The sequence below is a fragment of the Acomys minous genome, assembly GCF_964271855.1.
Source record: "Acomys minous genome assembly, chromosome: 6".
In the NCBI taxonomy this organism is placed as follows: domain Eukaryota; kingdom Metazoa; phylum Chordata; class Mammalia; order Rodentia; family Muridae; genus Acomys; species Acomys minous.
This window is the reverse complement of record NC_140487.1, coordinates 56271629-56297143: the sequence shown is the minus strand read 5'-3', so window position 1 is coordinate 56297143 and position 25515 is coordinate 56271629. Positions and strand designations below refer to the sequence as shown.

Sequence of the window (25515 nt, the reverse complement as noted above, 5' to 3'; positions counted from 1 at the left end):
AAAATGGATTTCCCAACTTTTGGACACAGACGGGAAGCCACCAGAGAGGAATGACAGTCTTTTATGTGCTTACAGCATTTAGCACATGATAAGCTCTTTACACATCCAATATCTCCCATAGCCACAAACAAAAAAAAGGCGGTGTTGGCAGCTGGGGCCCTTTCCTTTCTCTTCAGTCTCACAGAGAGGCCAGTTGGTGACAAGCCTTGCCAAGATGCCCTTGACGGCCAACAGGGGAGGACAGGTGCGGCATTTTCATAAATCTCCAAAGCCAGGCAACGCTTGTGAGAAAGTTACTTTTGTAACAGGCTACACCAAGGGAACATACGTTTTTACCCAGATCTTTAAAAAAAAATTGATACTTTGGTTTTGCTTTCTCTTTAGCCTTTAGAATCCTTTGACAGCCTTTGCTGTCAAATTTAGGATGACAAAAGGTTTAGAACCAAATAACATTCTTGCTTCAAAATAGTCCTGCAAATGGTGAGATTAGTGGGAGGCCTTCCTTGCTTTTGCTGTGAAGCAGAGATGGGAATACCAGGGTCCCCAGAGCCAAAAGCATGCACTGCAGGTTCAGTGAGAGACCATACCTCAAAAGATCGGGTGGAGGCCAATATCGCAAGAAGGCTCAAGTCCACCACTGGCCTCCACACAACCATGCACAGGGGAATGCACCCGAACACACATGTGTGCATACACCATGCACCGCACATACACGTGCACACAAGTAAAATTTAAAATTCCAGAATGGAAAAAACAAAGTAAATTGGCCAGTTTCTTATAAGATATGAGAAAATGTCTGACCTAAATCTGGTTATTTATATGTTTATTTTTAATAACGTTTAGACCTTTAATATTTAGTTACTATTGCAATTACTATGCTTATTATAGTAATTATTAATGTTACCACACTCAGCATGTAATTAATTTTTAAACAAAAGATTTATTTGTTTGTGTGTGTGATGTTCGTGTGTAAGGGTGCAGTTGGGCCGTGGTTGTCAGAGGACAACTCTAGTGTGCTGCTCAGCATCTTAATTTTGAAGCGGGCCCTCTTCTGTCATTTGTCACTGTTTTGTGTACTCCAAGCCAGCCTGCCCAAAGCTTCTAGCATATTCTCTTGTCTCCACCTCCCATCTCACCCTAGGAGTGCTGGGATTACAAGCCTGTACCACCAAGTCTGGCTTTTACACAGGTCCCAGGTATAAGGCCATCAGGCTTAGACAGCAGTCACTTTTACAGGGAAGCCATACGTCCTCGGCTTTAGTTTTACTAAAGGCTTAACGGTATATTTGAGATATGAGTAAATATGTTTTATTACTGTTCTAGCTGCTAACATGTTCTGGGTCTTGATTTCTTCAGCTTTTAAAGATAGCTTAAGAAACCAGGCATAGAGACACTCATCTTTAATTCCAGCACTGGGAGGCAGAGGCAGGAAGATCTCTGTGAGTTTGAGGCCAGCCTGGTTTACACAGCAAGTTCCAGGACAGCCAGGGCTACATAGAGAGAGCCTGTCTGAGAAAAACAACAAACAACAACAACTAAAGATAGCATAGGAAAACATGGTTTTGAAAAATAATAACCTAGCTGGGTGTGGTGGCACAACCCTATAATCCTAGCACTTGGGAGGCAGAGGCCAGCCTGGTCTGCAAAGTGAGTACAGGATGGAGAAGCCCTGCCTTGAGCAAAAAAAGTGAAATAAAATAAATAAATAAGAAGAAAGAGGAGGAGGAGGAGAAGAAGAGGCAACACTCAGGGAGGCAGAGGCAGGTGGACAGCCAAGGTTACACAGAGAAACCCTGTCTTGGAAAAAAAAACAGATAAATAAATAAATACTATAACAAGTTTTTCATAAAATATTTATACCAATTAATTCCTTTCCTTTGGTTAATCCTGTAAAGAAGCATACAGCAAAGTTAGCAGTTTGCATTCTGGAGTCAGTGGGTGAGTTATTCAACGTCCTGGACCACTCCTTTTTCTTATCTGTAAAATCAAAACAACAAAAATACCCTCTTCTTGGGGCCGAGTAAAGATTATCTAAGTTTGTACTTGTAAAGTGTTTGGCATGGGGCTTGGCTCAGAACAGTTCTAACTCAGATTTCAGGAACTTGGGGAAAAAAATGCATAAATTGGATCGGACAACTTTAACCATTAGCAAAACATAGTCACTTTATGATTTAAGACTCTGAGAGCCAGAGATACAATTTGGTGACAGGGCACACGTGGGAGACCTTGGGTACAATTCCCACCCCTTCTCTCTCTAAGTTTATACGGTAAGTGAGGAAAAGAAAAACCTAGGTTTGGGTTCATAATCACACTCGCAGAAGCTGAATGTGGAGTTACCGGAGGCTGTGCAGATTATAGGGGAGCAAAGTTGGGGAGGTCTATAAAAAAGTGCCATGTTGTTCTTTGATAGAGGAATAAACTCGGGGGTTCCACTGTACAACAGCATATGGAATGCACAATAATGCCTTATAGAGCTCATATGAGGAATTTGAAAGCACAACAGAGAAATGGTGAAAGTTGAAGTTGTTGACTTTGCTCTTTACCCTAAGCTGATGTATACTTCCATCAAAAATATCACATTGTACCTGAGACTTTTTTTGTCTTGTTTTTACTTTTGTGACAGGGTTTTTTGTTGTTGTTGTTGTTGTTTGTTTGTTTTCTGTGTAACAGGGCCCTGGCAGTCCTGGGTTCACTTTGTAGATCAGGTTGGCCTCGAACTCGGTAAATGTATGTGCCACCTCGCCTGACTTGGTGTTTTTGGTTTTTTGAGACAAAGGTTTCTCTGTGTGGGCCCTGGCTGTCTTGGAACTCATTTTGTAGACCAGGCTGGCTTCAAACTCACAGAAATCCACCTGCCTGAAAAGTAAAGGGTGCCGGGAGTAAAGGCTGCCTAGAAGTTTATTTATATGTATTTTACGTGCGTTGGTATTTTGCCTGCTTGTATATCTGGGTGAGGGTGTGGGAGCTCCTGGAGTGACTGGAGTTATGGGCAGACCATGTGGGTTCTGGGAATTGAACCAGCGTTCTCTGGAAGAGCAGCCAGTGCTCCTAACCACTGAGCCATCTCTCTCCAGCCCCATAACCCAGAATCCTTTTGATGACAAAGAACTGACGATGTTACCAGAAGTCAAGAGCTGTGCCCCTCAAGAGGCTTAAGATCCATGTGGAGAAGTCAAGACTAACATTATGTATAGCCTAGTTAGGTGTTATACAGAAACAAAACAAAACAACAGCGAACCAAAGCCAACAGCAACAAAGTGTATCTATGAGGGGTTTAGCAAAAAGAAAGGAAAGTAGACCAAAAAACATTTTAGAAAATAAATAAGTAGATAGATAGATAGATAGATAGATAGATAGATAGATAGATAGATAGATAAAGACTTGAGGGTCGGGCATGGTGGCACCTGCCTTTCATCCCAGCACTTGGGAGGCAGAGGCAGGCAGATCTCTGGTCTCGAGCGAGCGAGTCCAGGACAGGACAGGACAGGCAAGGCTACACAGAGAAACCCTGTCTCGAAACACAAAAACAAACAAACAAAAGACTTGAGGAAAAGTTCTATGATGGAGTTAGATTCGGACAGGGATGTTTCCCAGAATCTCTTAAACTTAGGAGCACTCTCAAAGCCCTTGGAGATGAGCTGTGGCCGTGCACACTTGCAATCCCAGCACCGGAAGGACAATCAGAAATTCAAGGTCCTTAGCTGAGTTCCAGGCCAGCCTGACATCCTGGAGACTATCGCAAGGGAGCAAAGGGAGCAAAGGCAGAGGCTGTAACCAGCAGCAATGCTTACCCGCCTCTTAAAGAGGGAGGCGGAGGCTGCTGAGGAAGTGAGCTCTCCGCTGCATCCTGCATCCTGCTGGCCTGGGTGCTGGTACCCTCCCACCAGCCAACCCTGAGTCGTAGACCCTGCAGCTGGGAATCCGGAGCCAGAGCCCAGCACGCGCACACGCTGACATCACTGTCCCCTCCCCCATCTGCACCCTGAAGAAGGGACCCCATTTGCTCTTCGGAATGGAAAGTTCCCTCCAAACCTTATCATCACAGTTACTCTGTGAGACTGCGTGAGGGGGCGGAGGAGTGGAGTCTCCCTCACTTTAAACCCCTTCTCCTTGTGCTGCTGCGATGATTCTTCCTTTACCACAAAGCAGGCCATAGTTTTTAAAATGTCCACCGCAGCTAAAAATATCCCAGTTTGAAAAAAAAAAGTTCATTTCTTTTCATTTTGTGTTGCAAGCAGTTGCATAATTTTTTTCCCCTAAACCATTAACCCCACACGCCTAAAGTGAAAACCCAAGAGAGGCTGATTCCTATAGATTAGCTTTGTGGCTGAACCTTTGTGCAGCATGTTTTTTAATCAGAATAAATTAAAATTTTGAAAAATGGAGACAAGCGTTTTAGTTGTGTCTGGAAACGCTGAAAAAGAAACATGGGTCTTTTCATGTATTTCCAATAAACTCTAAGCACAGAGTCAAAAGGGAATTAGAGCTTTGGATTGTCCTGTACATTCACTCCCCAGGCCCCGCCCCCAAAAGCAAAAGCAGTTAAGGATTAACCCCCCCAAAAACGGGGTTGCCCGATTGATACTCGGTTTGCAGTCTTGCGATCCAAAGCCAGCTGTATGTACTTCATGGCGTCATTAAGAACGGCGCTAACTCTCCAAGGACTCTCCAATCCAGCCCTTCAAACACTGACAGCCCCTGCCTGATGTCCAACAGGTTCTGCAGAGTTAAGCAGGGCCCCCAGGAGGGTAAGATGAAGAAGAAGGTGAAAAGCGTTCTCACAGGGAATCTATATGCTAATGCTTCAGGTTTGGAGTTTGTCTTGCGAACGTGAGTGAGTCATGGATAAATTATGAAATATGGGTCAGAACAAGTCAGGAGGCAAAACCAACAAGAAAAAGAAGGAAAGAAAGAAAACAACGGAAGATTCAGGGCTGGGTCCCCTCCTGGAATGTTACTTGTATTTTGAAGCTCCTTATATTTTGAAGGCCTTGTCAGTTCAATGGAGACCACATTTAGGTGGGGAAAAAACCTACTATTTCAATTCTTTTCAAGTCTAGGTTTCTAAAATAAATTATGCATGTGTAGTATGTGGTGTGTGTGTGTGTGTGTGTGTGTGTGTGTGTGTGTGTGTGTGTGTGTGTGTGTGCATTTTCTGGGCATTTTAAGACTGTATGTCTTTAAGAATAAGAGGCCAAAATTGTACTATTTAAACAAGATGATAGAAAACATTTAATTTAAATCTTATCCCAGTGTAAACACTATGTAGAATAAAAGAAGCCACATAAGATAAATAATGGATAAAAGCATCAAAAATAGAATTCTCAACCTTTAAAGTGAGCTGAACTTGGGTTCCAAGTTCCCATGGTTTTTATTTGGGGACTGGGTACCGATCACCGGCTTCTTCTTCTATCCAATTATCACTAGGGTCTCCTTCTGATCCTTAGAATGAGTGGTTAGGAAGGCCGGGCCTCACTCAGTTCTGATCATCCAGGCACAAGGAATTACAAAGCAGAGCTTCTGCGAGTTACAGAGCAGGGGCACAATGCATGGGGAGTCACTGGGTTAACCATCCGACGAGTGGCTTGTCTGGCGTGGCTAAGTCCTGTTCTTGTGTGCACTGAAAGAGCCTGGGCTTTTCTAGGAATGAGAGACATTTTACAGTGCCATCCAACGTGGAGAACGATACTGCCCGCTCGCTGACTTCTTCTTCTTCTTCTTCTTCTTCTTCTTCTTCTTCTTCTTCTTCTTCTTCTTCTTCTTCTTTTTTAAACAACAGAAAGGTCGCCTGTCTCTCAAAATGGTAAATTTAGACAACACCCAGAGTTTCTACTTCAAGAATGATTATTCTTAAGGAAGAAACACAAAGAGCAGTGACCATTTTTCACAGGCATGCTTGGCCATCAGGAAAGTTTAATAAACCCCTACTTGGTATGCATTTATGCAGTGATTACATGAACTCTGACCTCCGAAGAGCTGTAGCAATTAGGTTCAGTGTCCAGCATCTTCCACACACCAGTCCCCACAGGCTTCCTTTCTTCTCTCTGCAGTTTATGCTCTAGGAGGGTGCAAATTATTAAAGCTTGGTTTCTAGCGCAAGGTTTCCTTCCACATGAGTCAGCTTTGCCCTCCTCTCCTGTCTGAATAGCCATCTTAGATATTAGGGCATCTATATTCCTCAAAAGCAACGCATTTATGCCAACCCAGTCTTCCCCCCACTTCCGCAAAGAGGAGCCCTAATGACCAAACGAGTTTCATCTCTGAGCTCAAGGAATCTGAAAGAAATCAGGACTCTTCTTTCAGACTAATTTCACATTTTAAAAAGAATTTGGTGCCATTTATTTTAACTGAAACCTGAGTGGATCAGTAGGGAAAAAAAAAAAAGCTAGAGAAGACGCAGTGGGAGGGCAGCTAGAAGCGCCTCTTTTCCCCTTAAAAAAAAAAAAAAAAAGAACTAAGAGGGAAGAGGAAAGTGTTTTAAGTTTCTAGTAAACACTGTTTAGCAAAAGGATAATAGGAAAGTTGCCCCTTTCCCAAAGAGGAAGAGAACTGTAATTGTTGCCTTTAGCTGAGCGCTCAGATAAAGTGCAGGGGGGACTCATTCTAAAGTGACCCATCACTGCATTCATCTCTTCTTGAACTTTCGGTGAACCTGAGATTAAACAGGGGTGAGCAGCTAAGCAGTTTGTTGTTAGCAGCCTTTTCAACAACCCTTTCAGACTGAGTAAATATTGATCGGTTTGAATCTGATTGCCCCAGAGGAAAACACCGCTGCATCTGAATGGCCTCCAAAAGTAAACTCTCAAAGGTGAATCCGAAGCCCGACTTCTCAGCCACAGTGAGACCCTAACTTAGGCTAGTTTGAGGACACCTTTCGATTTAACCAGTACTTCAGATGAAAGTAGAGACAGAGAGAGAGAGAGAGAGAGAGAGAGAGAGAGAGAGAGAGAGAGAGAGAGAGAGAGAGAAAAGCATTTGAAAACACATTTTGTAGTGCAATTGGGAGGGATCCTTAATTAAGACCTTGGTTTCATTTTTAACCTTATCAACAAAATGTTACTTTCTGTTTTCCCTCCTCAGGTTGTTTCAATTGCAATTGCTGTCATTTTTCAAGGCGTTAACTGTGCCCCTCAGAGACCAGAACAGAAGAGACCTTGAAATAGGATGTGTTAAGCGCCTTTGATTTAATCGATTGGGACAGCTAAAAAGATACAAATGTTTTTCTTTGTTGAAAGGTGTATTAATGTCTCCTAAATGCATTACTTGTTAGCTGATTTATTCTATGGCCCAGGAAAGGCTAGGGATATTTAGGCATAATTTATTGTTCTCTTCCCTCTCAGCTACATTAAAACCAGCACCTTAAAGATTGGAAGCTCCAGGATTCCAGCAGGTCGGACCCTGCTTTCAGATATTGAAATCAAGGCAGCGGTATGCAAATGACACTTTAACACATTAAAGTATTTGAAAACCAGCCATCTGTTTTGCTTTGTGGCCTTACACTAATAAACAAAAGATACAGTATAGCCAGGCGGGGGGAATGAAAGAAAGGGGTGGTGTCTTTGAAGTTCTCTCCTTCCACTTGAATCTTTTCAGGCAACCTAAGAACCCAGCAGCTGAGGGGAGGGTGCCTGGTGCCCTTGATATGCACGCAGCAACTGCTCCCACAAAGTCCAGGCTTCCCCCATTTAACAGGGATGTGCAGGAAATCTCACAAGTCTTCTAGAAGGCCTGCAAATTCCTATGCTTGGTAGGTTTTCCTCCACAGCCCATCTTTTTAAAAACACCCTCTGAAAAAGAAGGAGGGGTCATATATCTGTGTTGGTGATGCTATAGGTTTTCTACCCTGCTTTTAGGGCTCAAAGCCTCCAAGTATGTGTGAAAAATAAGAATGATGATCCAGCTTGTTGGTCCCATTCTTACCTAGAATGTACAAGGCCCTGAATTCCATCCCCAACACCAACCAGGGAAAAAAAGTTAGAAAATGTTGCTTAAACCCTGAAATATGTTTAAACTAAAAGGGACTTGGCAAGAGGCATGTTGAACTCCCTGTTGACTTCCTCTGATCTGACATGTGCCTGGATCAGAAACAACTTGGATATACAAAGTCTTGCTTTGATTTCCACAAGCTCACCTGGAAGAGTCTGAGTCTAGAGTAGAGATTTTTACATTTCTTTCCAGGTTATGTGGCATAGAGTTAGAAATGTAGCCCCTTTACAGGCATGGTGGCAAAGAGATGACAGTTGAATCTGAAGGGGATAAGATGTGAGGAACTAACTGCTGGGAGGGAGGGATGACGGTGGAAAGACTAGGGAAAGAAAGCTTTATTGACAACAGATCATCAATTTAAAGGGCAGAAGATATTGAGACACTGCCTGACATCCAAAAAGAGGAAGCAGGCGGGGGAAGGGGACATCCTGACCACAGTTTTATACTGAAACTGATTACATGTGAATCTCTTTGCTCTTGGGTCACTAATGTGAGGAAAGACTAACTGAAGACAGTTTTCAGCTTTTGAAGGGGGCTCTGTTTATATGTATGTCAACATTCAGCTAGAGGTGAAAAGGTTAGCACTTGACCCAGGAAGTATCCATGTTTGTTTCAAAAATAGAGCTCCTTCATAAATTTCTTCACTATTTTTTTTCCATTTTGAGCTGTTGTTGTTGTTTAAAAAAAAAAAGATCAGTGCATTAAATAGACATTGGTTGGATAAAAATATAGTTATAGGGAAAGCTGAAAATTACATGACAGTGAAAGGCACCACCTTTCTGTCCTTCCCCACCTGAAATAAGCCAACTTTGTAATAAGCAAACAACTGTAGCCCAGCCAAATAGACAAAGCTGCTTAAGCATACCTGAAACTTGAATACTTTTATTACAGACATCTTAAGACCCGTAAACTCTGCTCTGGACCACACCAACTCGGGCTCTCAGAGCTGTTCATGATTGTACAGGAAATGGGACTCATCACAGGCTCACAAAGGATAACTGATAGAACTCAGTGTGAGACTTCAGGGACATCAAGACATTGTGCGACATGCAGAAGACTGTTCACGAATCACACAAAATATACATTCATTGTGCCACCCATCACATTAACAGTTAGCTGGGAATACATTGTGTCCAGCCAAGATAACGGTGGGAAGGAAGGGCTATTGAAAGAATATCTTTAGGCTACACAGAATCCAGCATAAGTTTTAAATGAGGGTGGCCGGAGAAGCAAGAAGAAATAGGTAGCATTTGGGAAGGCTTGGAGCAGGAAAGGATCTGAACTTGGTGCTTTGCAGGCCTTCTCAACTCTGAAAGAACAAATTGAGGCTGCCTTCTGAGGCATCTGACTCTGTTGTTTGAACGAGAGAGGTGGTGGTTTTTTCCCCCTTCTTTCACCCATAATCATACATAAACTAACTGTACCAGTTTTGAAATTTTGCCCACCCTGTTTGATTGTTACCTACATGTTCCTAGAAAAGTTGTATAAAGATAAATCTCTCAAGAGAAAGTGTTTACAACCAGCAAACTCACACACATGAAATCAACTAAGTTAAGGAGTAAATTAATTGCGTAAACACGTTCAGTGCATCTTTTCTTCATGAGCCTTTGGACACTCTTTTCTCTATGTCCTCCTTAAGGGCCAGGTAGAAAAGAACAATACATAGATAAAAGGTGAGATGTCTCCCTCTTGCAGATGTCTGCTGGCAAAGGGAACTGTTGTTCTCCAACAGACATCTGAAAGGAACCACAGGTCGTGTGGAAAATCTCACAGCAGAAATTAATGTGGGTACCCAGTGTGGATTAAGGAGTTAACTTCTAATCAAGTCTCCAGAATTCTCTGGAAATACATTATCTTGGCCAGGAGCTCCCCAGATAGGACCAGAAAGGAAGAGAGACACTGTAAAGAAAGGAAGATAAGCTAAGAATGTGCTTTGGGTAAGAAATTCCAGCCCAGGGAGAAGAAGCCTGGGCTGCAGAGTTGGGCTGGGGCAGCCTCAGTGGGAGGTAGTCAGAGTGTCTGAGGTAGACGATGCCGGGGAAGGGGCGCAGGGTGAGGAGCTGGATTTCTCAGAAGATTCTTCAGCTTTCTCGTCGCTTCCAGGAGGAGTGGCAGGAGAGATGGGCAGGAGCCCCTCCTTCTCGCGTTTCTTCTGCTTCATGCGGCGATTCTGGAACCAGATTTTCACCTGGGTCTCGTTGAGCTGCAAGGACGCGGCTATCTCTACCCTGCGAGCTCGCGTCAGGTACTTGTTGAAGTGGAACTCCTTTTCCAGCTCCGTGAGCTGCTTGGTGGTGAAGTTGGTGCGCACTGCGTTGGCTTGACCCACGTAGCCGTACTCTCCAACTTTCCCTAGTGTAGGAGAGAAAGAGAGGAAAGGTAAAAATTCGTAAACCCTTATCCAATTGCCCCGTGCTTGAGGCAATATTTGGTTAACTGATCAGCACTACACCCCTCCCCCGCCGGGAAGCCCCAGTGACCAACGTGTAAAGTGTTAACCTGAAGTCAACCATTAGCGATCAAGCTCGTGATTAATGGAGCCTGCAGATATTAACAGAACACCACTACCATCACCGACGCCTCCCACCCCAACACACACACACACACACACACTTTCTACCTTCAGACAACTTAAACCCCAGCCCTTTTGAAAAATCCAGGCCCAGAAAGTCCTTTGCCCCAACACACCTGGACACCCTAATACCACACACTGCAACTCTACATGACATTAGACTTAAGCAGGAACCCGTCTCTTTAAAAATCATTCATTTTCCTAGAAAACTAGGTGCACTAGCCCCTTTTAAAAGCATTTGTTTGCTACCTAGCCGGCAGGACTCACCTGTTTTGGGAGGGTTTCTTTTAACTTTCATCCAGTCAAAAGTCTGAGCTGGAGAAGACGTCTCTGAAACAGGGGAGCGACAGGCTTCTTGGTGGCTGGCGTGGAGAGGGGATAAGGAGTTATTATACGTGGCCAGGGCCAGGCTCTGGTGCTCTTGTCCGTATGAGTGGTGAATGTACTGGGGCGATCCCACCGTGCCCCCAGCATAACCCTGGTGGTGGTGGTGGTGGTGGTGGTGATGCTGGTGATGCTGGACCATGGGAGATGAGAGGTTTCCAGAGTAAACAGCGGGAGCGCACGGGGGGTACCCACCACTTACGTCTGCTTCCTGATTTAATCCATAGGAGCTATAAGGCGCACTGAAGTTCTGCGCGCCATAGCTTGGACCACAACTCGAGTGGGAATAGGAAACCCCAAGGTTCCCAGAAGTCTGGTAAGTAGCCGGCTGAGGGTGGTGATGGTGGTGATGGTGGTGGTGGTGGTGGGGCGAGCTGATTTGCACCCCCCTGCCCACTAGGAAGCGGTCGTCGCCGCTGCAGCTGTTGGCACTGACCGCGCAGGATTGGAAAGTTGTAATCCCATGGTCAGAGGGGTAGGCTCGCGCTGAACAGGTCCCGGAGTCGCCACTGCCAAGGATGGGGTATTCCAGAAAGGAGCTCATTCTTGCATTGTCCATCTGTCACTGAGTGACTGGGTCCTGCGAAGCCCTGGGTGACCGTGTGCCAACTTTCTCACTTCCTCCATAGGACCAGAGAAGGAAAAATGATATGAATGTACAGTGCGCAAGAGGCGGGGCGGGAAGGCTAAGGGCTCCAGGGGAAGGACACGTGACTTTGTCAGCCAATGGCTGAGCCGCCTGCGAAAGTTTACGGGCTGCAGCTATGATGGATCACCGTTTCAGTGGCATTTAAATCCCTGGCGCTCCCTCAGTCTAGGTGACGCGCGCTCGCCCCCCCAGGCAGCCCGGGCCGCGGCGGTAGATGCGGCCGCTGCCAGAGCGGACTTAGAGCACTGGGACCACAGGGAGTCAAGACTGCCTTCTGCGCGCTCCCGACTCCGCCTCCAGGATATGGGGGCGGGGGGGGGGAGATGGGAGGCGACCCTCCGCCACCCCTTCCCCACCCAGCCCAGAAAGCTGAACTGGCAAGAGGTGAGAGGGGATGGGGCCTCCCGGCTCTCTTGAGGCGGGCATCCGTGGGCCAAAAAATCTCTGCCTTAGCCCCAAGGACCTTGGCGGAGCCGGGAGCAATGCGGGTGGGAAGGGTGGGAACCCAGCAGATACCACGCCCTCCGCTCGGTGACCGCGACCAGTACCCAGGCCGGGCGGAGAACTGAGCCTGGAACCGCGGCGCCTAGGGCGAGGCTGCGTCACTGGCTCGCCAGCCTCGGAATGTAGAGGGGCGTGTGCAGAGGACTGACCGGGAGGAACAAGGGTGGGTGTGCAGGAGACAAGAGCAAGAAAAGAAACTTCTGCCTCTATCCAGAGGGTCTCTGAGCCCTCTTCCCAGACTCCTACCGGCCAATAGCGTGGCAGTGGGAGCTTCTGTAATTCGACCCCAGGGGCGGGGGTGGGGGTGGGACCCTAGAAACTTAGCTCTCTGGGAAAGGCCCAGTGTCCGCTCCCTTCCCTACCCTCCCTCTTCCTTCGTTCTCTTCCCCTTTCTCCTCCTCAGTCAGCTTTGCTCTTGGTAGCCCGGCAAAATCCGGAGCAACTGTGCTTCTGGAATTTGAGAGATAGAAGGCAGAGGAGAGAGATGGCGCTAGCAGATGTGGCCGGCGTGAGAGCCGAGCCTGAGCTCCAGGCCATCTGCCGACTCTGAAGAGTCTCAGGAGCTTGCGCCCTCCTGGGTAGGCCTCAGAGGGCCCCGGATCACACACAGCTCCTAGAAAGTATGTTGACCTCCCCCGTCACGTTTTTCTCTTCCAGGAGGGGCATGTTAGCAGTGGGAGAGCCTCCTCTTCCACCACCCCCTATTGCATGTGTGAAGGGGGTTGGGGGGGGGGGCTGAGGACTGGCAGGTGGGAGGGGCAGTGGACAGATGGCTGAGTGGGTGGAACACTTTCAACCGACTGTGTAGTTGCTTGTGTGAACCTTCAGGTCAATCCCCAGGGGGACACGTGCAAATGTGAGCATCATCCCAGGACAGGGGGTCCTGTTTTCCATCAATCTCGTCCTACAAGGATGCTGATGGTGTTGGTAATTGCTGTTTACTATTAGATTTCATGCCAACTCTGGGCTTGGAGAAAGAAAAGGCTAAATAGATGAAAATGGACACATTCTTAAGTAGGGGAAATTCAGAGGTCACCTAAGAAGCCTGGCAGACAATTTTGCACGAATTTTACTCTAGCCTTGGATCAGACATGAAATGAACAGTGTAATTTATGTGAACGTTTTGGGGGGGTACCCCTCTCTATAGAAAAAGGAATTTCATACTCTGGGCAGACACTTTTCAAATGTGAAGTCAATCTTCAGACTTCTGTGTTGTCCCCTCCCCCACCTCTCAACCCCTCCCCCCCATCCCCCACCCCCGCCGTCGCCAGACCTTTGTCCCTGGTCTCCCTTGGTGGCAACAGAACTCCCCCCCCCCCCAACCACTTCTTTGGGAAATGGCCTTTCTCTGTGAAGGTTGACTCACCCCAAATCATGGTTAAGAGGGAGCAAGGGCTGAGAATTTTCCCCTGCCTTAGCTTCAGCTCCTGAGGAATCATCCAGGAAGAGAAAAAGTAAGACAGACCTCCCGGAGGAGGTTCTCTTGGGAGGGCAGTCCTCCAGCTACAAGGAAAGAGGGAGTCCTGTACGTCAGGAACAGGAAGTGAGAGAGGCTTGAAGCCCGTGAGGCTGAGTTGCTCTCTTAGCAGAAGGCAGCTCCAGGCCCCCTGTGTGTTTCCTCGGTCCAGGTTTGTGTTAACCTCCTGGCTCCAGGACGCCTTGCCTCAAAGCTGTTCCGGGCCTGCTCTATCCTAGGCCTCCTCTTCCACCTTTCGGCTACTTCTCGCTCCCTGAAGCACCCCCCTACCCCCCACCCCCCACCCGCCACCTCTGTTTTTTCTGGGCAGCCTAGGTAGGGTGTTGTCCTCGGAATCACAAACACACACTCGAACCAGGCCCATAGATACCGTGCCCTGCCCGCTCGGGCTTCCGGAGACCTTGTCCTATTAACTACGGAGCTCCGCCTCTGCCGGCTTGTGGGTCCCTGTTTTCCCGAGGAGGCTGTCCAAGATATCGCCGCCCCCCCCACCCACCCCCCGCAACCCCCAGCCTGGAGCGGGTAGGCTTATGCAGGCTAGGATTCTTTCCCAGCCCCCAACCCTGGAGAAATTGGAAAGGCCACGGTGCAGGTTAAGAGACCTTTGGTCTTTTGAGCAGCGAGGAAGCCAGCGACCCACGCAGGAATCGAGCTAAAGTCTCTTTAAATAGCCCCAAGAGAGTGGGTGAAAGGTGAGCTTAGGCCATGAGTGAAGTAATCCTCAGCAAGCGGCATGCTTGGCTCCAAGTGCCTTTTTTCAGGCCTCTTCTACTGGAAAGGGAATGAGGGAGGAGGAGACAAACCGAGGCCCAGAGCTGTTCTTGGCATCCGCGGCTCAGCCAAGCTGTTGTTTTAAAAGAGCAATAAAAATGAATTATGACTAAACGCCTTCTAACTTAATGCTTTCGGACGGGGATCCCCGGCAAATACGTAAGAGGATTTTTATTTGTGCATGTGTTCCTGCAATTGATCTCTTTGATGACATTCTCATTCATAGAAAGCGTTTGATTTATGAGCTTAGGACGAATCGTATCCAGGAGCTGAGCAGCCCTGGCCACAGCCGGGACACTCTGCTCGGCTTTCAGAGCCTGGGGCCTGAAAACCGCCACTGTCCCCACACACCCAGGTTGCTGAGGAATTTGGGGAGTGAAGGGTGGAGGTAACGTTGGGAGCAAACCCCTGAAGAAAGATTGAGGTTTCCTTGTAACTCCCAAGCTTTTGCTGCTAAGAGCTGGGTTCTTACATCAATCAGCCCGCCCAACGCACGCACGTGTTGCTGCAGTTTCTCACGGTAAGTAAGTCATCAAAATAGAACCCAGAAAGGAAATAAATGAATAAATGTGGGGGGAGGAGAAACAAAGTAAGGGGCGAAAACAGAACAGCCCAATAGCACACCCTAGATCACATTTTATTGATAATATTTCATTTAAAGTGCTCCTTTCTCTAAGAAACTGGGTTAATTAATAATCTAGGGTGCAGAAACACTCTGTTTTAAAAATCTCAATTTGCTAACCTGACTTCAAACCTTTAATAATTTATTATTAGCAATGTAAACAGATTTAAGAATTAAATATCAGCGTGTGTGTGTGTGTGTGTGTGTGTGTGTGTGTGTGTGTTTATGGTGAAGGCAAGAATCTTGGGATGACTGGGAAGAACCCTTCTTAGCATGCGTTCTTTTTTCCCAACTAGTAACCATTGCTTTGCTTTATTTTTGTTTTCTTCTATCTTTTAGGTCTGTTTTGCTTGAGCCCATCAACAGCTGGCAGATTAATCAACCACACTGAAAACAGGAGGCAGAGAAAGGAGGAGTTGGAATGTAGCTGTTTGAAACAAATGTGTGTAAATAAATGAATTGTTGAGAACTTGGTTATTGACCTAGAGATTGGTAGCTTGTTAAGGGAGCTCCACTTTACTAGGCCCAGAGCTGGGAGGGTGTTTCTGTAGGCACTTTATTTCTCCACTTGGGCTGGGGCCAACTCAGGCTGGCCAATCCTGTTTCTATTACTGATTTAATTCTGTGGCTTGAGTCTCAACATTGAAAACCAAATCCATTCCCTTGGGTGATGGTGGTGTTGGGGGGGGGGGGGGCAAACACTTGCCAAAAGCTCTAGCCACTTTCTGGCTTTCTTCTTTGTTGCTGTCTATTGCAGACTTTGAACATGCCACCGTAATAAAAATATATTAAAATTGAAAAAGGTAAATTGTGACCAGACTTTTTATTTACCATATTAGACTAAAAGGAGTATGAGAAATCAGCCTGAGCCTTGAGAAAGAGGGGAAGAAAAAAAATAAGAAAGCTACTTATAGCAAAGGAGAATTTATTCTACCAAAAATACGCATGACAATGCATCCTAATGTGATACAAAAATAAAAAGAAAGTGACAGGACAATTTATGGTCACTTTCTTGCAGGCCTCGTTTTGTTTCCAGGAAAATCACATAGAAGCTTGTTGGGGTTCTGTGTAAAACGACTAAAACGCCAACATAATTTGTAAGAGATGGCTTTAAAACTGGGTCAGGGAAGAACAGTAAACAGAAAATCCTGAACATTAAAGAGAGTCAGGGTAGATCAGGAAGAAAATAAAACAAAAATCAACTCCCGGGAATAAAAGAAGGCGAAACCACCTGGTCAGAGGCGGTTTTTTGTTGTTGTTGTTGTTGTTTTTGTTTTGTGAAGCTTTGCTTTGCTTTAATGTTCTTAGTAATTCAGATGCTGTAGGTCGATTGTGGTGAGTGTGTCTGTAAAAAAGTCAAAGCTGTCAGCTGAAATATCTACAGGACTGTCCAGGGAGCCTGGCAGGCTGGGCGACAGTGCATCTGAAAGCTGCAGGCAGGAATCTGTGGAGAAAACATTGAAATCCTGCAAAGAGGGGACCTCGAGGGCCTCGGGACTGTCATTGTTTAGGCCAGCTCCACAGTTCTGGCCCATTGTTGACAAGCAGTTAGGAACAGTGGGTGACTGATGCTGAAAATGTTTCAAATTTTTCTCATTGCTGGTTAAAGGCGAAACTGGGAAAGTTTGGGAGTCGCCATTGTGTCCGTTGGGAGCCTGCTGTTGAGAGAGCGCGTTTTGCTGAAAAGTGTAACCCTCCCTCTCCAGAAGAGCCCCAGAGACACTAAGGGCTTGCTCAAAGAGTGACTTCTCTTCCTCATCTTCCTCCACTTTCTCCGAGTCCTCCAAGTTTTTAAATTTTCCCTCGCTGTTTTGGTTCTCTTTGCATTGGGTTTGCCTCTTATGCTTCATCCTCCTGTTCTGAAACCACACTTTCACTTGTCTCTCAGTCAAATCCAGCAGCGCGGCGATTTCCACCCTCCGGGGTCTGCAAAGGTACTTGTTGAAATGAAATTCCTTTTCCAGCTCCAAAAGCTGAGTGTTGGTGTAAGCAGTTCTCAGGCGCCTGGAGCCCCCGCCGCTGCCATCAGCTATTTCCAGGGAGTCTGCGGAAAGGGAAACCAACAAGAGACACACGTACAGTTGAAGGTGGAGGGGGTCCCGGCAGGGTTATTCCGCTGGAGAATAAATACAGCAGAAAAGATATACAGCAACAAAATGGCCGCCCCTGGATGCTGCGCTGCTATTGTGCTGCCTTTACTGGGAGCCCAGCCGGGAGAAGCCCAATCTCTTCCACCTCCATCAAATTCCTGCCTGTGGCTCCCCCCAACCTCTTCATCCGGGAGCAAACTTTATATTAGCTACAACACAATTTATAATTAATGCATCAGCTGCTTAGCTGAGCAAGAGCGGTCTATCACTCTTCATTACTGTCAAAAAGCCAAACTCTAGGACAAGTAGACAAGAGGGGGTCAGTTCCAACTCAAATAAATCATCCTACATTACACAAGTTAGGGAAAGTCCCCCCCCCTCCTCAAAATATATATGTCTCATTGTGGAACTCAGGATCTATTTTCCCTTCCATCAAACCTATTCCTGAGCCCAGAGGGGCATGAGACCGACAACCGGGCATCTCTCTCTCTCTCTCTCTCTCACTCTCCCCTTCCCTCGAAGCCCATGGTCCCCTCCCCCATAACCGCTCTTAAGAAGCCCGAAGAGGGACGGGGGTCTTGGGGACCTGGGGCCAAGTCTCCGGACTGACCTTTATGGCCGAGGCAGGCTGGGCCCGTGGAGGCGGTGGCGGGCGGCAGTGAGGTTTTCTTGGCTGCCTTCTTCTCCTTCATCCAGGGATACTCAGGCGGCTGCAGGGCGCCGGCGGGCACCGGGCTGCCGCGACTGCCCGCGGGGCTCGACTTGGGGCGGCCGCCAGCGCCGTGGCGAGGGTGACTGCCCGGGTTCAGGGTGGGAATGGTCTGCTCAAAAGGAGGAGGAATCAGTGTCGAGTGTGAAAGCGTCGAGGTCTTGATTGATGAACTTTGAAATGTATCAGCGACAGGGGGAAAAGATGTCAGGCACTCAGCGAGCGACGGCTGGCTATTGATAAAACCAATCTCTCGCTCAAATTCGTAATTCATGGCCTTCTCCTTGGAGCCCCCTCAGAGAAAAAGTTCCCTCTTTTGGAGGGGCTTTGGGGGGGCAAGGCCCAGGAAAAAGGCGAGCGCGGAGGTAAAAAAAAATCTATCATAGAAGATCGCTGCTGGGGTGTTTTTTTTCTAATTCACTGATTACAGCCGTATGGGGACCGCGCTACTATTAAACTATTGAATTCATGGAGACAAGGTTGAAATTGGACCGAATTGGCTGTCACATGATTGCTTCTGCCCAATGACAATTTGGGCTTTAATCAAAAGAAGCCACTGTCTGTTTGATTGATCCAAAAAAGTCAGAAAGGAACGCCTCATTGGGGGCCATCGAGGCTTTATTTACACTTTTTTCAGGGCAAAAATACATATATGTGGGTGTGGATGGGAATGCCCTGGAGTGCGTGGGGGTGAGAGTGCCTGTTTGCCTCCTGATCTGCAAGGATCTAGTGTGCTCCCTGGAGTGTGTGTGAGTGTGTGCGTGTGAGCCCTGCTGCCGGTCCCGCCAGCGGCTGCCCTCTGCCTCCCCCGCACACTCCGCGCATTGTTTGGGACTGTCGGGAAGACGCCTCGCACCTCACAAATCATTTAAGCACCTCAGCCTGACGCCTGTAGTCATTAACAAAGTAATCCATTAATCTTCAAAGTTTTGACACCCGAGGGCCCTGCATCCCAGCCACATAAGTTCTGCTAAGGCAAGAGAAAGGAGCAGAGGAGAGAGAGAGAGAGAGAGAGAGAGAGAGAGAGAGAGAGAGAGAGAGAGAGAGAGAGAGGATATTAGGGGTCCCCCTTCCTTTTCCTCCTGTACTTTTCCTAAAATCAGTTCCTGGATCTCAGAACCATTCATATTCATATTCTCTCTCTCTCTCTCTCTCTCTCTCTCTCTCTCTCTCTCTCTCTCTCTCTCTCTCCCCCTCCCTCCCTCCCTCCCTCTCCACTCTCCCTCCTTCACTCCATTCTCCTTTATTCTTTTTCTTCTCTCCTTCCTCCACCCCACTCTATCCTGTCTCCCTCTCCTCCCTCTCAGCCTCTCGCCTCTTCTCAATGTCCAGCCTGGGATCTGCATCCCGGCCCATTGTTAGCCAGCTTTTCCACGGGCAGCTTTGCATCTGGCTCCTGCGGGCAGCGGAAAACGAGAGGCGGCTCTCGAAGCTTGCCGACCTTCCAACGCCATCAACTTCTCAGGAGTGGCTGGAGATTATAGATGCTTGTGCCAAGAGAGACAGCAGCCCCAGGTCCTTATGTCCAAATCCCTGTAGCCTGGGCGGCGGCCAGCCAAAGCAATGCCGCCCCGAGCAGGCTGGTGCGGCTGCTGGCACTCTGGGTTTCATACCCGTAGGGCTCGGGTGCGGTGAGTATTTCCGATTTCCAGGAAGACGCTGGAACTTATCAGCAGGAAGGGAAAGGACTCTTGTTCCTCGCTCCCTTATCCCTCCTACTCTTCTTGGGCTCCTTGTCGCTCTGGTTGGGGACTGGTTGGTTCAGATGCAGCGAGTGTTTCTTGGCAGCCTGAATTGCCTCCCACACCTTCCTGCTTTTGGGTACCAGGGAGATTTGCACCCTGGTTCTGTTGTGGGAACCAGCACTGCGTGGGAGAGGGTGACTCAAGGAGGAGTTGCATCGCTTCAACTTCTCCTCCTTTCTCTTTCTTCCAGTTCTGAGACAAGACTTCAGATTGAGTGCTGAAGAATTCAAAAGATAACACCTTTAGATATCAAAGAAGCACTTAAAAGAAAAACCACCAAACCAGAAAGGAGAGAGGGAGAGAGGGAGGGAGGGAGGGAGGGAGAGAGAGAGAGAGAGAGAGAGAGAGAGAGAGAGAGAGAGAGAGAGAGAGAGAGAGATCTAATGAAGGTACCTTCTCTCCCTCAAGCCCTAAGGATGGAGATTCGCTTTTGCTTCCTTTGAAATGGACCAAGTGATCAGAGTGCCCCAGGCCGGCAGGCATCAGTGGCAGGAAAATAAATCATTCTGATGGCCAAGGAGAGAGAGGTTGGTGGGGGAGAAAATTTCTATGCAGAAAACAAGAAAGGCCGACCAAGGAGCAAGGGCAGAGCTGCATCTCTGAGGCCATCATTTAAAGGCTTTTGGGTTGGAAATGACTGTAAAATGGTCCCAACCTTGACCAGCTCAGAGCATTGCCTTGCAGATAGAGACGCTATTTTGGAAAATGTAAGATTTTCCAGTTTTCTTGCTTTTATTCCAAACAAAGCTCTGAAGGAAGTCTGGGTGTGATCAATCTTGCTCACCAAAAGCCTTGACAGCTTCTGGCCCTTAAGAACACATTTCAGCTTCAAGCTTTTTCCAAGCTCAAATGTGGCTGAGCAAAGGGGAGAGCAGGAAACGCAAGTAAACAAGGAAAATTTGCCCTTTTAAAGATTCGGGATTTTGGCAGTAGAGCAGGTTCTAAGGTTGCTTTTAGGAAAGGTGCTTTGCAGATTCAAAGGTAGTGGTTTTGGGCATTTGCTTTTACCAGAAAGAATTGGGGGACAGGAAAGTTAGAAAGCAGGGTTGCTCACTTCATTGGGTTTTGTCAGTCTGCGTGGGTGAAAGCTTTTTTTTTTTCTTCTCTCTCTCTCTCTCTCTCAACTGCCTTAATTCAAAAGCCATCTGGAAGAAAACCCTTTTCTGAGACTGCCTAACATTCAGCTCTTCTCCCAATCTATTACTTTAACTCTGGAGATATTTTAATAAAGCTTATTTTTTTTTTAATGTCCAGGAAGCTGGAAGTGAGTTGGATTTTTTTTTTCTTGAAAGCCAAAATGAACGCCTTGACTGGCAAGATATAGGAAATGGTATTAGGATCCCATTGTACACTCTCTGCCCTAAGGGAAGGAGGAAGCTAAAGGGAAGATTTTTAGGCTCGGTTTCTAATGCTGGTATCTCTCATGGGTTTTCAGGCGAGGAGACCCAACACACACCTCTTCCCCTTGATGCTGCCCTTTACTTTCCCAGGGAATTTTGTCCATGATTTTTAAAAATGCTTACATAAAAAGACTACTGTATATGCACAGGTTGATTTCAACAACCAAAAGGCTCCCGTCCTCACAAAGACTGACTTTCCAGCCTCTGCATTTCTGATGTGTGCACCATATTTCTGGAAGGGAGGTTGAGGTGAGGGGAGCAAATCCACTTCCCCACAGGCCAAAAATCTTTTAAAAGAAAAAAACCACGAATCAAGTACAGGAGTACAGACTTGGAGAAAGCTCCTTCGGTGTGAGACTCCCAGCTTTCTCTGCAGCGGCCTAATTTTGGATCCTCCGAGGTTTTTCTTTTTCCTAAAAGATGAAAAATCGGTCCCTAAAAGCTGCTCTCTGCACCTCAGTAGGTACCCCAAAATGACTCCATGGCTTGCTGTTAAGGATTTCCTTAGGGCGCTGGGGTGTGGGTGGGTAAAGGCCATGATGATAGATATTTGAGACTGCAAACAAAATGGCGACATTCTCCACTTCTGCCTCTGAAAGATACAGTCCAGGGAGAATGGGGACTCAAATGCCCCCCAATCTGTGTAGATGCAGACCAGCCGGTCACTTCCAGCTCTGAGGGATTGGTGACGGGATACAGCTGGGAAGCTTGCTTTTTCTGAATTTGCCTTCTTGAATCTGTAATGCTTTACCTTGAAGATGGATTTTTTTTTTTTTTTTTTTTGGATCTGCCTTTGACTCTGCCAGCCTGGGCATCCTATCTTAAATCCAAACGTGGAAATGTAATATTAAGCTTGTGTAGCAGCAAATGAAAGAAGTGCGTGTACAATTGCATTTTTATTAGAATGATACCAGTCTCCTTTCTCTCTCCTTCTCCCCCTGGGGCCATAAAGAGAGAGGAAATAAATCCACAGAACGGCAAATGCTGAATTCCGGGAGGAATCTGATGCTGAGATTCATGAAAGAGATTCCTTCCAGCGCAAGGAAGGCCTAGAGGACTCTCTGGAGCTCAGTCCTTTTGCGGGCGACCTGAGGGAGCATCGGTCCCTTTGGAGCTGGATTTGGAAGAGCCCTCCTCCTTTCTGCGGGAGTGGTAACGAACCACAAAGCATCCACAATGGAGACCCGGAATGCGGTAGCTTGTTGAAAGAACTCAAGCCCTTGCGCGGTTCCCAAGGTTCAAACGCTGGCCGTTTGGGCTTTCAGTGCGGGGTGGAAAATGAAGAAGAGCTCCGGGTTCTTGGTACGCGTCGCCCCGCACCTGTGCGCCCCCCGCTGAGCCTCGAGCCCGCCGCCTTTGTTTCCACCACGCAGCCACGCACTTCGCAGCCTGCTTGGGCGGCAGCTGGAAACCAGGCAGCCCAGCAGGCCCAGAGCAAGGGCATTTCCCTGAGCTGCGGCGGCTGCCTGAAACCTCGGCCTCTATCCCCAGAACTCCCTGAGCTTCCAGGCCAGACGCTCCGGCTAGGCCTCACAGTGCTGCGGCAGCCGCTGCCGGCTCGCTTCTGCCAGAACTCCACGCAGAGACCAGTCTTCAGCCCAAAGAACCCCTTTTGACACGGATCTTAATCAGAATAAAAACTTTATTTCTTTTTGTCTTGTTTTGTTTCTCAGAATGTGAGCAGCAAGGAATGTAAAACTCTCAAAACAAATCTAGCATTTTTTTAGCGTTCAGTTTTGCCGGATGTTACAAACCTAAACCACTGTTTTCAAACTCTGGGTCCTCTCTGTACTTATTGCATCGCTACGGTTTTTATAAAAGAATTTTATTTCGCTTTGAAATAAATGTTATATGTATGCCAATACGCCATTGAACAAAAGGCTCAAGAAACCTTCTGAACAATCAGGGTACAGAATTTCTTTAATATAAATACGAACGGATGGGGATAAATAATATTTAAAACTTAGACTATTCAATGCTTGCAAAAAATATAAATAAATCTGACTGTTCACCAGCATACACACACGGAAAGACGTACACTTAGTCATCTTAGCACAGGGAGTCCCTGTTTCAAAGCGCCTTTGATTTCTTTTTCTCGCTCATTACAAGAAGTGCAATTTTAAAAACTAAAACTTAAAAACAAAAACGTAGTTGCTTCCTTTCGGGAGCAAAACGTATGAACAAATTCACATTGAAAACTCGACTAAAAAGTTTGTTCGTATACCCTGTTTCTTATCAAAGTGTAGAGAAGGGAAAAGGTGCAGGGCCAGAGGCTGGGGCACACGGGGGGGGGGGGTGGAGTGTGGGTGGTGGCAATTGTCGCTACTGATACTGACAGCCTTTACAGCAACCAAGATTGCTACGTCACATAAACTATAAAAACGCATTACCAAAGAAAACAAAATGTGGGAGGGGGTGCAGAGGAGAAAAGGGGGGGGGGAGGCAGGAGGAACATAAAACAAAATAAAGAGAAGCGAAACCAAAGAAGGTGAGGAGGGCAACTCTCTTGGCACGCAGCCCGAGCCCATCATCACAGGTGGGTGAGCTTGGGCGCTTCCTGAATTCTTCCCTGAGAAGGATGGTGGGCAGTAAGGTCCGTGTAGGTGGGGTGTGGCTCCCCAGGCCCCGGCCCATGGTGGTGACCGCTGCCCAGCGGCCCAGTGCCCCCGTAGTCCATGGCAGCCGAGGTGGTGTGGGGGAGGTGAGTCAGGCCAAAGAGTGTTGGCCCAGAGTTGCTCATGGGCTCCACATAGCTGCCCCCTACGAAGACGGGGCTTCCCTGTAAGTGTGGGGTCCCATAGCTGCCATTGCCCTGCAGGCTGTGAGCATGCGGGTCGTAGTCAGGGGTGCCCCCTGCGCCTGACCCCGCCGCTGTGTAGCGCTTCTGTGGGGGAGGCGGTGGGGGAGCACAGCTGGGCAGAGGCGCAGGATAGGAGGCCGGAGGCAACCCGTAGGCGCCTTGAGGGGGCTTGGAGAAAGGTGGGGGTGACTGGGGCTCATATGGGACACTGTTGACCAGCGAATGCATAGAGTTCAGATAGCCTCCCGCATTGGGAGGCACAGGGCTGCGACTTGGGGACTGGCCCCCAGACGAGGTCATCATGCCCTTGCCTTTCTGGTCCTTCTTGTACTTCATGCGGCGGTTCTGAAACCAGATCTTGATCTGGCGCTCGGTGAGGTTCAGCAGGTTGGCCATCTCCACTCGGCGCGGCCGGCAGAGATAGCGGTTGAAGTGGAACTCTTTCTCCAGCTCCACCAGCTGCGCGCTCGTGTACGCCGTGCGCGCGCGCTTGGACGAAGCCTGCCCAGGCGGGCTCTTGTCACCAGCGCAGCTCTCCCCTGCCGGGACAGAGAGGAAGAGCGGTGTCAGGGGCTACTGGCAACCCCGCCCAGCTCCCCAGCCCTAGTCCGGCCCCTATGCTGTCCAAGACCTGAACAGAGCAGGGACTTCAGCGCTGCCTTCCTCTCTTGGTGTGCGGAAACAGTCTAGTTAGCCTGCCCTTCCTTCCTCTAAGGAGCGAATCACGGAGTTCAGAAGAGCAGCCGAGCCTCCAGCTTGCTGGCCTGCACTTCCTCTCTGTTCCTCTAGCTTATGTACTGGCCCATCATCCGACTAGAAGCTTCCTGTGAGCAGGTGTCACCATCTTCGTTCCTTCAGTCGCTGAAAGTGGGAGACCTAGTATATACATTTCATCCTCCCTGTTGGGCTGAGTGATGAGCCATTAGCTTCAACTAATCAGTTTTAAAATCTGCCGGGAGGAGATGGACAGATTGGCGGAGTCAAACCGGAAGACCTTCTCTGAGCAAAGGAGACCAGAGCTCTCGCACAAGCTGTCTAGCTCTGATAGGGAAGGCCAGGCTCTTAGGAAGTGGTCATGAGGTTCTCAGTGTCATCAAGCAGGCTGCCTAATGTGTGCCTCCTGTCCCCAAATACCTGTTCTAGAGGTTCCAGACACTCACACTCAGAGGGAAACCGTGGCAACTAGAGGGAGAAGGGGCCAAGGTAACCAAGGGGCTTAGAAGCCCAAGGCCCTGAGGCTGAGGCTCCCCCCCTCCCGCCCCCACCACCACTGGAGTCCAGTTCCCAAAGCCCCATGTGGTTCCCATTAGGATGACAAGCTGACTCCCCTCCCCCAGGAGATGCCTGGCTGCCTCCTGCATTGTACTGAGACTGAGCAAGGCCTTCCCAGAGGTAAGGCAGCCAGCCCATCTGCTGCAGCCAGCATTGGCCCTGATTATAGACAAAGCATTGATTCTGACTTGGGTGATGATTAGGCCTGCTTTTATTCTGCCATGCCTAGAAAAGAACGGCTGTGTTCTTAGAGAGACAGTGGCCCTCAGGATGGTTCTCTCTAGAGGTCAGAGCTCCCAACACTGGAACAGGGAGGGATTCCAACTTCACCAGCCTTTGAGAGGCCCAGGGGGATTTTGGTCAGATTTATGTCTAGGGAATCCTTAACACAGAAACCTTTTCACCTCCCTAAGTAGCATAGATTCTGAAACATGTTTCCCCTCGTGTGTGGGGGGTGGGGTGGGGAGGAGTGGGGGAGATAAATTTCTAGAGATGTTCCACAGCTGGAAGTGGCTTGGTGTGTGGAGCACGGCC

At 48.0% G+C, this 25515-nt stretch overlaps 3 protein-coding genes and 1 long non-coding RNA gene across 13 annotated transcripts in view; 1 reads left to right on the top strand and 3 right to left on the bottom strand.

The window, feature by feature from the left end:
• Positions 1-8852: 8852 nt before the first annotated feature.
• On the bottom strand, positions 8853-14502 carry HOXA1 (homeobox A1). Of its 3 annotated transcripts, none has more exons than XM_084786099.1 (3): positions 13462-14502; positions 10826-11563; positions 8853-10338 (listed from the first exon to the last, which is right to left on the bottom strand). In XM_084786099.1, the coding sequence occupies exons 2-3, from the start codon at positions 11499-11501 to the stop codon at positions 9983-9985; spliced, it is 1032 nt and encodes a 343-aa protein (XP_084642225.1). In that variant the 5' UTR covers positions 11502-11563; positions 13462-14502; the 3' UTR covers positions 8853-9982. The 3 variants fall into 3 exon arrangements, with proteins under 3 accessions (XP_084642225.1, XP_084642224.1, XP_084642226.1); XM_084786098.1 differs by having other exon boundaries at positions 10826-11559; XM_084786100.1 differs by lacking the exon at positions 13462-14502 and having other exon boundaries at positions 10217-10338; positions 10826-10920; positions 11145-11619.
• LOC311599959 lies at positions 11694-15438 on the top strand. Of its 2 annotated transcripts, XR_014780076.1 has the most exons (4): positions 11694-11975; positions 12499-12715; positions 14699-14863; positions 15305-15438. It is a non-coding gene; the product is annotated as an uncharacterized lncRNA (long non-coding RNA). The 2 variants fall into 2 exon arrangements; XR_014780077.1 differs by lacking the exon at positions 12499-12715 and having other exon boundaries at positions 11714-11975.
• A 331-nt stretch (positions 15439-15769) lies between these two features.
• Positions 15770-19873, bottom strand: HOXA2 (homeobox A2). Of its 3 annotated transcripts, XM_084786092.1 has the most exons (4): positions 19206-19873; positions 18641-18731; positions 17666-17876; positions 15770-17009 (listed from the first exon to the last, which is right to left on the bottom strand). In XM_084786092.1, exons 2-4 carry the CDS (start codon positions 18677-18679, stop codon positions 16270-16272), a joined length of 990 nt encoding a protein of 329 aa, XP_084642218.1. In that variant the 5' UTR covers positions 18680-18731; positions 19206-19873; the 3' UTR covers positions 15770-16269. The 3 variants fall into 3 exon arrangements, with proteins under 3 accessions (XP_084642218.1, XP_084642219.1, XP_084642217.1); XM_084786093.1 differs by lacking the exon at positions 19206-19873 and having other exon boundaries at positions 18621-18731; XM_084786091.1 differs by lacking the exon at positions 19206-19873 and having other exon boundaries at positions 17666-18771.
• Positions 19874-22533: 2660 nt separating this feature from the next.
• The window catches only part of HOXA3 (homeobox A3), a 44842-nt gene continuing 41860 nt past the window's right edge, over positions 22534-25515 (bottom strand). For all 5 annotated transcript variants that reach the window (XM_084786084.1, XM_084786082.1, XM_084786083.1 and 2 more), the window contains one exon: positions 22534-24248. In XM_084786084.1, coding sequence (XP_084642210.1) covers positions 23440-24248 — 809 coding nt within the window. In that variant the 3' untranslated portion in view covers positions 22534-23439. The remainder of the gene's footprint in view (positions 24249-25515) is intronic.